Source organism: Oncorhynchus mykiss, chromosome 7, assembly GCF_013265735.2.
Source record: "Oncorhynchus mykiss isolate Arlee chromosome 7, USDA_OmykA_1.1, whole genome shotgun sequence".
Taxonomy (NCBI): Eukaryota; Metazoa; Chordata; class Actinopteri; order Salmoniformes; family Salmonidae; genus Oncorhynchus; species Oncorhynchus mykiss.
The window spans coordinates 51,047,296-51,064,414 of record NC_048571.1 but is presented as its reverse complement, the minus strand read 5'-3'; the positions used below and the strand labels follow the sequence as shown (position 1 = coordinate 51,064,414).

General features: G+C 43.5%; 1 protein-coding gene across 3 annotated transcripts in view; it reads right to left on the bottom strand.

The window, feature by feature from the left end:
* The window catches only part of LOC110527970 (prickle-like protein 2), a 115,038-nt gene that overhangs the window by 14,715 nt on the left and 83,204 nt on the right, over positions 1-17,119 (bottom strand). For 2 of the 3 annotated variants that reach the window (XM_036983457.1, XM_036983459.1), the window contains one exon: positions 1,243-1,426. In XM_036983457.1, the coding sequence (XP_036839352.1) occupies positions 1,243-1,426 (184 nt within the window). Of the gene's footprint in view, positions 1-1,242; positions 1,427-7,430; positions 8,001-17,119 lie in introns of those variants that run through there. The other variant, XM_036983458.1, reaches the window with a different exon arrangement.

Here is a 17,119-nt window from a genome sequence, read left to right as displayed (position 1 = left end):
GAGACCAGAACAGTCAACAATGGCAGTCCTATTAAAAATGAGTAAAAGCAATGTTCAGGAAACTCAGTTCCCTTTGAATTAAAAACCAATAAACTCTGATACCTGGTTTCAGAGATAACAAAAGCATGATTATTGTGGCTGGAATGCAGCTGAAATTCTGTTTCACATTGCTAATACCATTTTGTTACTGCACGAATCCAGACATTCATTACAGAGCAAGGGGAAATCATGTTTAGTTATTCCCACAGTCTTTGTGGACTGCTAAAATATGTAGTTACAGAATGGTGACTTGACACCAGTTGAGACTGAATAGCAGGCTCCTCCTGATGGAGCAGTGGGACTGTGTCCCTGAGGAGAAACCTACACCTGGATGGAGCTCAGATTCTACAGATTAACTGGTGGTATTCACCATCTCCCTCTGTGGCTGGGCAGGGCGTTGAAAAGTACCTCAATGGATATCCTCCCCCCACCGTGCAGGGTCAAAAAACACATTTCTATGACTGACTTGTACGTCAGGTTTGGAAGAGCTTTACTGTATATGTGGAAATCCAATGTACATAAGTATGCAACCAGCAGTAAATCCTACAAACTATAGCCTATTTCCTCAATGCAAAGCCTCTCCTTTAACGGTAACATTCCCAGTCTCACTGCCCTACTGCTTTGGAAAGCCATCCGTCAGTCTATCCTCTCCAGTCTCCAGTTTGGCAGGCCGGTGTTCTGCTGCTTTTAAAGTGGAGCTTAATTGACTGGAGGTCACGTGGCCCTTGGGGATGAAAAATGGCTGTGCTCAGCCTTGCGCGACTGAAATGGGGGATGAGTTAACAGTGTATTGACCACTCCATTGCACAGGCAATAAGGCTTGCTAACAGTTCATCAAGAAAATGAAACTCATATGTATAAAGGTTTCATTGTCTAATAAAATAAAAAAACTCCCACACACGCACACCTTCGGTACACAAGGGCCTTGTGAAGATGGTTTCTTGGATGCTCACAGGCCATGTCATGTGTTTCTGCATATCCCAGCCTAGCAAAGTCAACAACGGGCTTCTGAAACCACGAGTAAACAGTTTGCAAGCAGAAGGAATTAGATATTAATTCAAACCCCGGCGTCACATAATCCTTGTAAACCAAATCGTCTTACTTGAACACCAAACACGCAACATAAGACGGTGAATAAATCTTTGATCCAACACAGAGGGAAATCAAACCCTACTCCCCGGTGTGCGTGTCCATCTTTCATACCTGTTCAGGTTTGAGCCCCGGGGGCACCCAGGCATACTCCTCCAGCGCGCAGCCTGAGTCGTCGTCTGAGGTGGAGTTCCTCTGGAAGTCATACATCAGCTTAGTGACGGTCTTCTCCATCTCTAGAGGCACAGCTGTCATCACATGCTCCTCAAGCCTGCACTTACAATGGACACAGATCTTCCTACAGGACACGGGGACAGAGAGCAGAGGGCAGCGACGAGTTAGAAAAGCTTACAGTAGACACAGATCTTCCTACAGGACACGGGGACAGAGAGCAGAGACGAGTTAGAAAAGCTTACAGTAGACACAGATCTTTCTTCAGGGAAGATAAAAGTGATCAACAGTTATCCATCCATAAGCAAAGCTTAGAGTGGACACAGATCTTTCTTCAGGGAAGATAAAAGTGATCAACAGTTATCCATCCATAGGCAAAGCTTAGAGTGGACACATGTCAAAGTAAATAGTGATATTAAACACTGTTTAACCAGGACATATGTCTTGTACGTACGGCAAAATGTGGGTTGAGTTCAGAACTCTTCCAATGTCTATCTTTGTTTTGAGGGTTTTCTATTGCAAAGCAACGAAGCATGTGAAATTTAAACTCCACAATAGTTCAAGGGCCAGGGTTCAAATGTCAAGGCTTCCTGCCGCGCGTCTCACCGAGCAAGAAGGATCTCAGAGACATTCTAGCTCCCACAATTCTCTAGGTAACGCCAGTGAGGACATAATGACAAACCGGTTAAGGAAATGATTCGCCGAGCAACTGACAGTGATGGAAAGCAGTACTGTAAATACACATTTCTCCTCCTGTCTTTACAAGGTTACCTTCAAACTGTCTCAGATGCCCAGACAGGATAAAACTCTGTTCACATTAATCAAGAACCAGATAACGGGTTAACAACCCACACAAGGTATCCGTTTTGTTTGCATACAGAAGAACAATAGCTAATGTTTGTTAGAGTGTGGCTTTTCGTTTTTATGTTTGTTCTTTTCAATCTAAGCATAGTATATGTGACTTGTGCCCCCCCCCCCCCCTAAAAACAGAACAAACTGAAGTTGTGAACACCCAGACACAAATACACATGGTGAAAGCCCTCTGTTAGGGCAGCAGACCCTGTAACCAGCAGACATTGGGTTAGCCTGCAGGTCATATCCACTAACCTCTGCTGCCCCTCAGGCAGCCAAACCCATAATCCAGCCAGACGCCTGGTGGGCAGCACAGGGTCAGAGGAACAGGGGCTTAAGGCCTCTTTGACGGAAAAAAGAAAGAGGCTCTTACTGGGAACAGTGTAGTTAGCTAGATACACCACCTGATATAGCCTCACCACCCAAAGAGTGTTTCTGCCTTTATAAACAGCAAACTAAACATTTGCATCTGCAATGGGTTGTTATTAACTAGTTCTTTAAATGAGCATTATGAAGTGAAATAGAGAGGAGGCTGATTACTATTGAGAACAAAAAAAATGATATATGGTTTCGTAAAGATGGATTCCCCAATTATGTTAGTGGAAAACTTTGACATGTTAAAAATAGTTAAACTAGTGATGCATGTCTGGGATCTAGTCTAAAAGGCAGATATCTGCTTCTTCAATATCCTTTGGCAAGGGCAATCTACCTGAGCTCCTGGAGGCGATTGGCTTCAGAGAGCAGTCTCCATGAATATTAAAGCAACATATACTGAAATGCCAAGATATCTAATCTATGAATACTGATGGCAGTGGTAAGTAGTACATGGAGCCAGGCCTTGCAGACTAAGTCGCCAGCTCTCTGACAACCAGTCCATCCGTACAGTGGAGGAGAATAGATCATTAAACAGCCCATCCCAGAGGTAGGACACCTAGCCTGGGGCTAAAGCATGCGGAGTCCTCTCATTACAATACAGCAGTCCCCATCATTACTAATGGATGTGTGATTAACAGGAGACAAACACACGTACTCAGACACACACACACACACACACCGAATGTACGTTAGAACACAGGAGAGATGATTCAGGAAACCACGCCAAAAGAAAGAAGAAAAAATGTTAATAAATATGCCACACACACACACACACACACACACACACACACATCTCCCACTCCTCTTGATGCTAGCGGATTCCTTCTGCCTTTTTGGTGGCGAGCAGGCTTAGCGATAGGGGTTTAAATATAGCCTGGAGGAGTACATTGGGCCTGGAGGAGAGTGTTTCACACTGCATTCCTGGTTAGAGTAGTGTCTCTGTTTTAAAATGATACAGACAGAGGCCTTACAAAACACCAAGCCAATGGTTCTCCTTGTCTTTGAGCTGGGCATGTGAGCAGGAGGGCTGGAGTCCCGTGAGACCCATGAGTCTCTCTCCAGATGGAGGCCATCGTCCAGTGATTCACCTCCCAAACATCTGATCTCCCTGCTTCGGAATTGGCAGAGATATGCCCAGGGCCTAAGCCTCCGATTTACAACATGCTGCACATGACTGGGATTTCCAGCCTGAAACACGATCCCATGTTACACTAGTCATCTACACGACTTCAATTAGGGGGAATGGAGTACTCTGGTAATGCAAGTGCATCACCAACGCCGCCACGAAGGGAGGAGAACGAAGTAAATGAAGTAGACGGTTTCCCCTTTAAACATGACTAGCCTTTCCTCTCCTGGGGCAGATAAAGCCTTCCATGGCCAGAGTACAGCAGGAACCCTTTATGGACTAGAAGGTATCCGAGAGGACAATAATCCCTTAGACGGATGTAAGCAGACAATCATTCACCACCGCAGTGTTAATCATCGCATCTCTCCTCCACATCTCCCTGGCAACAGCCAAGTTAAACAGCTACACTCTGACACACTGCACAGTCAGTAGACACACCAACCGCACAGGCTCAATCCACTGGTGAAACCGATGCCCAAGAAACTAGACTGACCCACACACAAGTTCTAACTAGACTAGAGATACATACTGTATTTTATTAAGCATTATTTATGCACCACTCTGGATTTCTTAACCTGTTGAGTGTAGGGGGCAGTATTTTGATGTTTGGATGAAAAACATACCCAAATGAAACGGCCTATTTCTCAGGCCCAGAATCTAGAATATGCATATAATTGTCAGATTAGGATAGAAAACTCTAAAGTTTCCAAAACTGTCAAAATATTGTCTGTGAGTATAACAGAACTGATATTGCAGGCAAAAACCTGAGGAAATTCCAACCCAGAAGTGCTGTTTTTCCTGAAAGCTCTCTGTTCCATTGCCTGCCTTCGCTCCATTTAAAGGGATATCAACCAGATTCCCTTTCCTATGGCTTCCACATGTTGTGAACAGTCTTTAGACATAGTTTCAGGCGTTTATTTTGAAAAATGAGCGAGAAAGATCACATTGCGTCATTGTATGGCTGGGTGCCAGCAGCGTTTTGCATGCGCAACAGTTTGGAGCAGACATTTTCTCTCTCTCTCTCTCTCTCTCTCTCTCTCTCTCTCCTATTGTAGAAGCTACAGTCCCGGTTGAAATACTATCGATTATATATTGTAAAAACAAACCGTGGATTGATTATAAAAAACATTTGACATGTTTCTACAAACTTTACGGACACTATTTGGAATTTGTCTGCTCCGTCATGACCGCTCGAGCCTGTGGATTTCTAAACATAAAACGCGCCAACCAAATGGAGGTATTTTGGATATAAAAATAATCTTTATGGAACAAAAGGAACATTTATTGTGTAACTGGGAGTCTCGTGAGTGCAAACAGCTGAAGATCATCAAAGGTAAGCGATTTAATCTATTGTTTTTCTGACTTTCGTGACCAATCTACTTGGCTGCTACTGTTTGTAATATTTTGGTCTACTGAGAGAGATGTTCTTACATAAACGCTTGTTATGCTTTCGCCAAAAAGCTGTATTGAAATCTGACATGCCAGGTGGATTAACAACAAGCTAAACTGTGTTTTGCTATATTGCACTTGTGATTTCATGAAAATTCAGTATTTGTAGTAATTTAAATTTGGTGCCCTGCAATTCAGCGGATGTTGATGAAAATGATCCCGCTAACAGGGTGGGTGCATCAAGAAGTTAACCACCTACGGACCAGTACAAATCCTCTGAGGTACTGGTACAAATCCTCTGCCAGTTGAGGGAATACTCAACAGGTTGGGTTGAGCGATGGCGCCATTCATTTAACCCAACTTTAACAGGTACATCTGCCATAGGGTAAATTGTCATTCAGGTTCGTAAACACCTCCTCTAAAGTGTGCAACACATCCACAACCCTCGTCTTCCTGAAAAACAGCCATGGAGTTGAGAGGGCTTGATGTGGTATTTGAAAAGAACCCTATCCCAGACTCATTCTGGAGTAGCTCCCAGAGAGCCAATGGTGCTTTTCATGGCATCATTACGGACAGATTAAACACCATGTTTAAATGGCAGCCCAGAGGAGAGGTTTCGAGGAACAGCTGGAGGTAGGCAGCAGAAAAATGTCTCTGCTCCTTTTGTTTTGCATGGAAAAGAGGACATATTCTTTCTTTTTTAACTGCCTTTTGTTCTCTGAGATCAGATGAACATTTCCATTCAGCGCTATTAAGATTACATTCCTGAAAACCCTTGAACATGCAATGGTACTGTGTCAAAGGAAACAGTAACAAAGTATTTACTCTTTGTTTGGCCTAATTTGGTCATTTATTGAAGCATGCATGGTCAGCTTTAAATCACTGAACTGCACAACATTCTGAAGAGGAATCAAACTCAAAGGCATTTGTTATTAGCAGCTAATTACTGGTGACTGATCCAATATGTTCCATCTAATGGAGATTAGCCCTGCGACCACCTGACGCAATGGAGGGGGGGGGGGGGGCAGTCATCTCTCTACACTGCCTCTGTGATTTGTGCAGATTTAGAGTGGGAAGTGCAGGAAGTGAGCAAGGATTCAAGTTATGTAACATCTAACTGAGCATGATGCTTTTCAGCTACAGCAGCTTCATACCAGAAGATCCTATTAATTATTCATATGTGTTTACTTGTTCGGTAACTGCTACATATGCATGGCAAGTCAAAGAGGGGCAGGTTTTTTCAGACTCCTGAGACTTCAGTTCTCATATGGAACCGTAACTATGGTTCTCTCATGACAGACTGTCAAACTGTCATTGGGGAACCCATCTGTAAAATGATCAGCAAGTTTGAAAAGCTGACAAACACAACTAGTCTAAATGTAGCCTAATGGACTGAATTAAAAAATGTCTGGTGTTGAAAATGGATGGTATCCAAAAGGTATTTTTTTAACCAAGACAGATGGTTGGTTGCCTATGAATTGAGACAACCGGTAGTCTAGATGTTTCAGAGCAATACAGCCTGATATTTCCATTACCCCTGGACTCGTATCCAGCTGCTGGAGTGTCAATTTATTCATTATTCCCCAGTAAATCCGTTCATATGCTAATCCAAAATGACCTATCCTGACTCGATCAATCCCGCGTCCGGCCAGTGCCAGATCATTAGAGGCAACACAGCAGAATCTAATCCCACTGAAAGGCTCTGGTTAGCTTGACCACGCACCACGAAGAGAAGAGGTAACACACCCATTACAGAGGATAGCCTATGAATGAGAGGTGAAGATAGTTAGACTATTTATACTATTGCGTGCGAGAACACACTTTTTTTTTTTAATTAAAGAATGATACGTTCCTAAGTAGTAGCACTAGCAATGGTAACATTTAGCCTACTTCTAAACCATGAACGCTTAATTGTCAAATACATTTAAACTCATTGCCCACTGATGTAGATATGATTTTTGTTTAAATCGAGCACACCAAGAGAGACACATAGGCTACATTTGTTGGCCGCTGTGTTCTACAGTGTAGCCTATCTTGCGGTGAGAAAATATCAAACCCTTTCAACCGCATTAACAGTTCACCCAGGCTGGCAGTTTTGTTATTTCTTCCTCGTAAACTAAACCAGTGGTTCCCAACCGGGGAAACTAGGACCCCTGCGGGTACTTTGCCTATCCACGGGGGGTACTTGAGAAGACTCACGAGAGCATAGGCTTACTGGTAAAATGTACATGAGGGCAGAATCACAGAACAAAACCACAATTTACAAACAGAAATAGATAGTGTCGTGAAGGTTGGGACACAACAGGGCGCAAAAATAGCCTTGTCAACTGCGCAATAACAGCTTGATACAAAATAATGGAGCAAAGGGTAGATTATAGGCTTTGCTTACCTTATTACAAAGTAGGTGAGAGGGATAGCATGGCTCTGCTTCCGGTGATGTTAGTTTTCAAACACACTTTCATCATTGCAAGCCTTTTCATAGTCTAGGCTAGCCTACTATTCATGCGTCACAGTTTTACGAATCCTGCGCTCTCCCTCTCCGGTCCGTGCGAAGCCGCAATATGTTTCTAGACTATTGTCCCCCTCGCTCCGCGAGTATTTTAGTCAAGCTGCTCCGCAAACACATCCGAAAAGCGCACGGATTCTTGGAAGTAACGCTATACGTGTAGAAAAAAACAAACAATAAGTGGTTGAACACAAATACCCCTACAGTTAGTCCACCTACGTTGAGATAATACAATAGCTTAAAAGGTGTACGTTCCGAACAAATCCAAAACAATCCTTTCGGAGGTAGCAACAGAAAACTAGAAAGTAAAAAAATGCTCCACAGGGACTTTTAGTGCGTAACCATACGGAGCGCTGAGCAGCGACTTACTCGCCTGACTGCCTGGCTGAATAAGTGCCTGGCTGCACCACCACCGCCTCACCTCCCGACTGCCAATGACCAACCGTGATGTCAGAAAGTCACCGTCCCAACGTTGGCATAATTAGCGGTGTGAATGACTGGTGTTTTGGAATCATTTGCATGCAAATTAAACCATTTCCCCAAATCAACTGCCCCCTGGCAATCAGCTAAGAGAGAGAGGGAGAAAATGAATAGACTGTGGGGTATTGGAGGTATAAGCCACTAAACAAAATGCATAACATATACCAATATAATGGAGGAGAAGGGTCATAGCCTATGGTCTACAGAATACTAGTGTGGACTGGAATAAGGTAATCAAACTGCCTTTATTTCACAATACACTGTAGTCTAAGAGGTCATTTTACATACTGCTTGGTTATCAAATGCTTATAAGCAGTTTATCAACAGACACATATATATATAAAAAACATTGTTACTAGGCCTCTGAAATAGCTCCCTGTCATTGACTACTTTCTGCAGGACCACAGAGGTGAACAATAGCTTCACCTTTCACCTCATCCACATCAATGAACAGGAAGGAAATGTGAGAGGCAAGAACGTTTTTGAACACAAGGCTATTGGAACATAGTTGGGACAAAACTGTTCATAATTGACTGTACTTACAATCTACACCGAAAAGATCCCAGAAATGTTTCATATGCACAAAAAGTGTATTTCTCTCTAATTTTATGCACAAATTTGTTTTGATCCCTGTTAGTGAGCATTTTAGATTTTGTCAATATAATCCATCCACCTGACAGGTGTGGCATATCAAGAAGATTATTAAACAGCATGATCATTACACAGGTGCACCTTGTGCCGGGAACAATAAAAGGACACTAAAAATGCCAGAGCAGAACCTACTCTTCCTGGAGTCCAGCAAAAGTGAGGCAGTTTATACAATTTTAAAAACATTACAATACATTCACCGATTTCACAACACACTGTGTGCCCTCAGGCCCATACTGCACCACTACCACAGATCTACAGTACTAAATCCATGTGTATGTATAGTGCGTATACTATCGTGTGTGTGTGTGTGTGTATGCATGTGTCTGTGCCAATGTTTGTGTTGCTTCACAGTTCCTGCTGTTCCATAAGGTGTTTTTTTATCGTTATTTAAAATCTAATTTTACTGCTTGTGTCAGTTACTTGATGTGGAATAGAGTTCCATGAAGTCATGGCTCTATGTAGTAATGTGTGCCTCCCATAGTCTGTTTGGGACTGTGAAGAGACCTCTTGTGGCATTTATTGTGGGGTATGCATGGGTGTCCGAGCTGTGTGCCAGTAGTTTAGACAGACAGCTCTGTGCATTCAACATGTCAATACCTCTCATAAATAAAAGTAGTGATGAAGTCACTCTCTCCTCCACTTTCAGCCAGGAGAGATTGACATGCATATTATTAATATTAGCTCTCTGTGTACATCCGAGGGCCAGCCATGCTGCCCTGTTCTGAGCCAAATGCAATTTTCCTAAGTCCTTTTTTTTGTGTCACCTGACCACACAACTGAACTGTAGTCAAGGTGCGACAAAACTAGGGCCTGTAGGACCTGCCTTGTTGATAGTGTTGTTAAGGCAGAGCATCGCTTTATTATAGACAGACTTCTCCCCATCTTAGCTACTACTGCATTAATATGTTCTGACCATGACAGTTTACAATCTAAGGTTACTCCAAGCAGTTTAGTCAGTTTGCTCAATTTCCAGATTATCTATTACAAGAATTAGTTGAGGTTTAGGGTTTAGTGAGTGTTTTGTTCCATATACAATGCTTTTTGGTTTAGAAATATTTAGGGCTAACTTACTCCTTGCTACCCACTCAAACTAACTGCAGCCGATTGAGTGTTGCAGTCATTTCAGTCGCTGTGGTAGCTGACGTGTATAGTGTTGAGTCATCCGCATACATAGACACTATGGCTTTAATCAAAGTCAGTGGCATGTCGTTACTAAAAATTGAAAAAAGCAAGGGGCCTAAACAGCTACCCTGGGGAATTCCTGATTATAACTGGATTATATTTGAGAAGCTTCCATTAAAGAACACCCTATGTGTTTTGTTAGACAAGTAGCATTTTAGTATGGGGTGTAAAACCATAACACATAAATTTTTTCAGAAGCAGACTGATCAATAATGTCAAAAGCTGCACTGAAGTCTTAACAAGACAGCCTCCCCAATAATTTTATCATCAATTTCTCAGCCAATCATCAATCATGATAACTGCAGGAATATCCACCTGAGCTGTTGCCAGATAATTCCATGTTCATTTCTCTACCACAAGCCACATCCGATGTTGTTAGAGAATTGGTCAGTACGTCCAACCGGCCTCACAACCGCAGATCACGTGTAACCACGCCAGCCCAGGACCTCCACATCCAGCTTCTGCATCTTCTGTGCGGAGGGGGGGCCAGGGTGCCGAGGTTTATTTCTGTCTGTAATAAATCCCTTTTTGTGGGGAAAAACACATTCTGCTTGGCTGGGCCTTGCGCCCCATTGGGTGGGACTGGCTCCCAAGAGTGTGGGCCTATGCCCTCCCAGGCCCACCCATGGCTCCAGCCTTCCCAGTCATGTGAAATCCATCAATCAGGGCCTAATGAATGTATTTCAATTGACCGATTTCCTTATATGAACTGTAACTCAGCAAATCTTAGACAATTATTGGGTTTATATTTTTGTTCAGTATGTTTTATTTATTTATTATTTAATCTTTATTTAACTAGGCAAGTCAGTTAAGAACAAATTCATATTTACAATGATGGCCTAAGAACAGTGCCTTGTTCAGGGGCAGAACAACATATTTTTACTTTGTCAGCTCAGGGATTCGATCTAGCAACCTTTCGGTTACTGGCCCAACGCTCTAACCACTTGCCGCCCCAAAGTATATATTCACATCATAGTAAAACAACTTGAAAGCCAATGTAGAAAAATTGATATATAGGCATAAGTATATCAGTGTAACGACTGGGTCCTAGGGTATGTTTGAGACCAAAATAAATAGTTCCACTTTTAGAATGAAATCAGTGTATCCCGTTACAAACCAAAATATATACTTGATTTAACTATGAAGTCAGTCACAATTAGTTGTCGCATTTGGAGAGGTGATTTGGTATTGAAAGATTTATTTGTGGACTCAAACCAGATTACGATGGCTCAAAATAGCCAAGATGTAAGTAATCTTACAAACACTTCGATAGCTTTAAGGCAGTAATGCTATCCAAGCTCCTTTCCAGAATTAGTGTTGGGGGTGTTTAACAATGTCCGAATACTGCTGCTAATTTGCTTATTTGTTTTGCATTGAATGGGTCGAGAGAGGGAAAATGATGACCAAACCCCAAAAAATAGATTTATTTCTGGTGAAATATGCTTAACGGATTTATGGTTAATTTCTAAGGGGAAACAGTATAATGAGGGGGAGTTAGTAATTAAATCAAGATGTGTTTATTTTTCCTCAAATGCCTCCTCGGCAGTGTTTTAGCAGAGGAAAAAGGAAAGTAAAAAAACTAAACAGAACTTGTTGAGACAGTTTGTGAAGCTGCTAAGAACTGCTGGTGGCTCTGGACAACTTTCTCAGTTTGGTTTGGGATGTTGCAGTCATCTTTCTGTTCTCCTTTACCTCCTGGAGTCAGCCTACAGCTTTCTCTCCCGATGCTGCATGTCTGGCCTGGATTCCCCCTTCACACGTGGCGGAGTGCCTCTCCCTGGCTGCCAGTCTTTAGCCCCACATACAAGTACACAATCCCAACCCCTTTACAAACACAAGAGTATCAATTACCCCTCACCCTGTATTTAAGGTCTTTCCACAGGCTTTTATGAGGAACTGTAAGTGACAGCGTCCCCACTTCACAGCCGCAGAGTGGGTCAACTGGTCTGGGGCCTGTTGCCTCTTCATATGGGCTTTAGCCTTTCCCCAATAAACTGATCCAGGGCCTAGTTTCTTTACTGCTCTAATAAAAACATAGGGGCCAGCTTGGGGAACATGCCATGGGGAATATTTATTTTAGTGCCTCTGGATGGTCATTTTAGTTAAGGAGAACAGGTTCACTCCCTTCCAAAGCATGCATTAGCATATCAGTGACTTTGTCCTGATCAAAGAGGATGAACGATAGTTTAAACAAGCCAATTGAAATATGTTTTATAGTTACACTTCCTGAGAGGATCTTAGCTGGTATTTCTTTCTGAATTGTGTGTATTCTTATTTTCTTTATATACACTGAACAAAAATATAAAAATGCAACATGCAACAATTTCAAAGATTGTACAGAGTTGCAGTTAGGATAAGAAAAGTCAATCAATATAAATAAATAAATTAGGCACTAATCTGTATTTCACATGACTGGGAATATAAATATGCATCTGTTGGTCACAGATAATAACAATCATTTTTGAAAAAGGTAGGGGTGTGGATAAAAAAAATCTAATAAAAAAAGTCAGTATCTGGTGTGACCACCAGTTGCCTTTCTCAGCGCGACACAACTCCTTTGCATAGAGTTGATCAGGCTGTTGATTGTGTCCTGTGAAATGTGGTCCCACTCCTCTTCAATGGCTGTGCGAAGTTGGATATTGCCGAGAACTGGAACACAATGTCGTACACGTAAATCCAGAGCATCCCAAACATGCTCAATATGTCTGGTGAGTATGCAGGCCATGAAAGAACTGGGACATTTTCAGCTTCCAGGAATTGTGTCCAGATCCTTGCGACATGGGGCCATGCATTTCATGCTGAAACATGTGGTGATGGAGAAAATGAATGGTACGTCAATGGCCTCAGGGTCATGTCACAGTATCCTTGTGAATTCAAATTGCCAACAATATAATGCAATTGTGTTCGTTGTCCATAGCTTATATCTGCCCATACCATAACTCCACCTCCACCACATGCTCACCCTGGAAGGTGAGCATTTGCCCAGTGAAGTCGATCACGACATCGAACTGCGGTCAGGACAAGACCCTACTGAGGATGACGAGCAGGCAGATGAGCTTCCCTGAGATGGTTTCTGACAGTTTGTGCAGAAATTCTTCATTTGTGCAAACCCACAGTTTCATCAGCTATCCGGGTGGCTGGTCTCAGACGGTCCGACAGGTAACGATGCCTGATGTGGAGGTCTTGGGCTGGCGTGGTGGTCCTGGGCTGGCGTGGTTACACGAGGTCTGCGGTTGTGAGGCCTGTTGGACGTACTTCCAAATTCTCTAAAACGACATTGTTGGTTTATGGTAGAAAAATGAACATTAAATTATCTGGCAACAGCTCTGGTGGATATACCTATTTTTTCAATGACATTTTTACCCCTTTTTTTCTCCCCCAATTTTGTGATATCCAATTGGTAGTTCAAGTCTTGTCCCATCGCTGCAACTCCACCAACGGACTCGGGAGAGGCGAAGGTCGAGAGCCATGCGTCCTCCGAAACACAACCCTGCCAAGCCATACTGCTTCTTGACACACTGCTTGCTTAACCCAGAAGCCAGCCGCACCAATGTGTCAATGCGTCAGCTTGCAGGCGCCCGGGCCGCCACAAGGAGTTGCTAGAGCGCGATGGGACAAGGAAATCTCGGCCGGCCAAACCCTCCCCTAACCTGGACAACGCAGTGCCAATTGTGCCTAATGGGTCTCCCGGTCACAGCCAGCTGTGACACAGCCTGGGATCGAACTTGGGGTTGTAGTGACGCCTCAAGCACTGAGATGCAGTGACTGGGATATTTTATTTCAGTTCATGAGACATGGGACCAACACTTTACATGTTGCATTTATATTTTTGTTAGTAAATATTTCTAGGTATTACTGCACTGTTGGAGCTAGAAACAAGCATTTTGCTTGCATGTGGGATAACATCTGCAAATCTGTGTACACAACCAACACTTTGATTTGAGTTATCATAAACCAATATTATCTAAACCTTACCAAGGAAGGAAGTGAAGTACATAGAAAATGAAATTTGTCAGGATAAGAAACCAGCATTTTTTCCAAGCTTGCGTTGGTCCAAATGGACCCACAACTGAATGTTTTAACATCACCATCCTCTTCTCTCCTTTCACGTGGAAAATGCTGATGATGACTATCACTGACTCAACACAGCAGCTAAGGAAAAGGGGGATATCTAGTCAGTTGTACAACTGAAGGCATTCAACTGAAATGTGTCTTCCGCATTTAACCCAACCCCTGTATCAGAGAGGTGTTGGGGGCTACCATAATCGACATGCACGGCTTCGGCACCCTAGGAACAGTGGGTAAACTGCCTTGCTCAGGGGCAGAACAACATATTTTTACCTTATCAGCTCTGGGATTCAATCCAACAACCTTATGGTTACTTGCCCAACGCTCTAACCCAAGGGTGGGTAACTCTAGTCCTCGAGGGCCTAATTGGTGTCACATTTTTCTCTATCCCTAGCAAACACAGCTGATTAATCAACTTGCATTCTAAACTGAAGATCATGATTAGGTGATTATTGGAGTCAGGTGTGTTAGCTGGGGAAAAACTGTGACAACAATCAGGCCCTCGAGGCCTGAAATTTCCCTTCCTGCTCTAACCACTAGGCTACCAAGTCTCACCCCAATAGCTGATCACTGAGGAGAGAGACAGAATTGTCATTTTCTGGTATGACTTCTCAGAGACAACCACGTACATTTTTAGAGACAGGGCTCGCATCAAATCATTTGCGACCAACAAGCCAGTTAGATAGTCTGCGGGAAAGGAAGTTGAATCTAACCTTGTTTCCAGCCTCAGATAGATGGTTTAGGGGGTTGGAGTAATTCCCCAAATCTCTGCTACTACCGTTACCAGTCTCTTCCAGCAGGCTCAGCCAAGTACAAAGGGGGACTAAGGCTCTGGATGGATACTCAGCTCAAGAGCACTTCTACAATAATGCTTCTTCTACAATAATGCTCCCAGCAGATAAGTGATTATTATATTATATATATATTTTTTTAGAGAGGAAAAAGGGGGGAAAGGAATAACGAGTAGCCAGTTTGGCGGAAATTATAATCCGTCCGTCCTTCCGTCTAGTGGCCCTGCTATAGCCAGGCTGGGGAAGTCATTAGGCCACAGGGAGAGCGTGTGTTCTCCTGCTCCATGCATGGAAGGGGCCTGGGCTCTGGAGTGACCTTGAGGAGAGGCTCTTGAGGGGCAGGCTATTTCAGCCCTTGCTGGCCCACTTACAACAAGAGCTCTTCAGCGTGAAGAAACGTGTTGCTTGGGCCCCATCCATCAAGCCATCCATCTCAAGCCACAGACAGCCTGGCTCTCAGGGGCTGTGGAGCACGTTCCTCAGTGTACAGTACATTACCCTACCCCCGTCTCTCTGTGAGCTTTCCCAGTCCTACATGTGGATTCAGATTCAAAACATAACTGGGTCACGTTTGCCTCCGGCTGAAAAGGGTATGTGTAGAAGATGCAAAGGGAAATGTCAACTGATAAACATGAGCGATTGAGAGAGAAATGAGTTTGCATCAACGTGAAGTAAGAAAATGGAACAGCCTCTTCAGTGAACAACCTGCTGTCTAATCCTCCCACACCAAACATCCTAGGGCTGTTTAATGACTAAGCTCCTTGATTAGAATACAGTATATACATATGAAGTGGGTAAAACATCTGTGAACATTATTAAAGTGACCAGGGTTCAATGACTATGTACATAGGGCAGCAGTCTCTAAGGCTGGTTGCTCCAATTCAGTCAGACTGCATGGTTCTGGAAAACCGCAGAGTTCTATTCCAGAACCTTCTCCTCCTTGGAGCTCCTCAGCCCTCTCCCCTCTCCCTGCAAGCGCCACAGTTGCCATATGGAGAGGAGAGGAGTGACCAGATGTTTCATTCATAATAGATATGATCAGCCTCATTAGGGTGACCACAGCAGAGCAACAACAGCAGTAGCTTGATACATGATATTGCCCCATTCTGTCAGTTTACTAAAGCCTCAGATGTACTCTACAACACCACAGCCAGCTATGCAGAACAACAGTACTGTACATATTGCTAATGCATACCGCTTGAAGAGAGGAACAGAAGACGCCAAATTGAACACAAGTCTGTGGTCTAGGAAGGGGAGTACAACTCCCCAGTGATCTAAACACAGCCAACGTGTGTGATTACCGTCTCCTGTTTTAGCCAATCACCTGGGTCGTGCTCCACTTTCTCCAGAGCCTCCTGTAATGGTTTAAACCTCAGCAATTCAAACATCTAGTTAAATAAACCTTTGCTTAAGTATGCCATGTTTAAATATTTAGTTGAGAAAGACTGGCTAGAAGGGGAGAAGGATCAGTCAAACAGTGGTGGGTCTGCCTGAGGGGGTTCTGTCGGTCCATTATTGTCAGGGACCAGGAGGGAGAACAGTGGTGGGTCTGCCTGAGGGGGTTCTGTCGGTCCATTATTGTCAGGGACCAGGAGGGAGAACAGTGGTGGGTCTGCCTGAGGGGGTTCTGTCGGTCCATTATTGTCAGGGACCAGGAGGGAGAACAGTGTTGGGTCTGCCTGAGGGGGTTCTGTCGGTCCATTATTGTCAGGGACCAGGAGGGAGAACAGTGGTGGGTCTGCCTGAGGGGGTTCTGTCGGTCCATTATTGTCAGGGACCAGGAGGGAGAACAGTGCTCTGCTTAAGTCCACTTATAGCTCTGATTGATTTTCAATTTGTTATCAATACAACTCAAGGTCATGGCAGAACATTCCTCAGACAACTGTCTAGGGGAGAGTTTCCTCCTTGCTGTTCCACAAATAATAAAATCCAGTAGACTAAGAAAACAGAAGATTTACGTTAATTCAGTTTTTCTAACTGCCATTTTAAATCCGTCAGATGTCATTTGTGCCAGTAAGGGCACACCTCTGAACTTAGAGAGACAACAAGTGGCAATTAATGTGTACTGGCAAAAAAAGACCATACAGGGCTCTTGCTTTCTTAAAGGCGTGGACGCTCACATACACACTGCAGTCTGGTAAATGTATCAGGGAAGGCGTGGACCCGAGTCCAGGATGGACTGCTATAGCTTCCTGTTACAGGAGAGCGAGCGAGAGAGAAAGCCAGGACACTCATTCATCTGCTAAGAAAAATATTACCCTTGGCTCCTGTTTTAAATATCTTTGTAATTTGCAATAGCAAATATAAAACCTCTGAAAAATCAAATCAGAGTCCAATCAGCCTATTACTTGCCTGTTACAAACACCAAGCTCCAGTCAGTTCCATGGGTTGGTGTGTGTG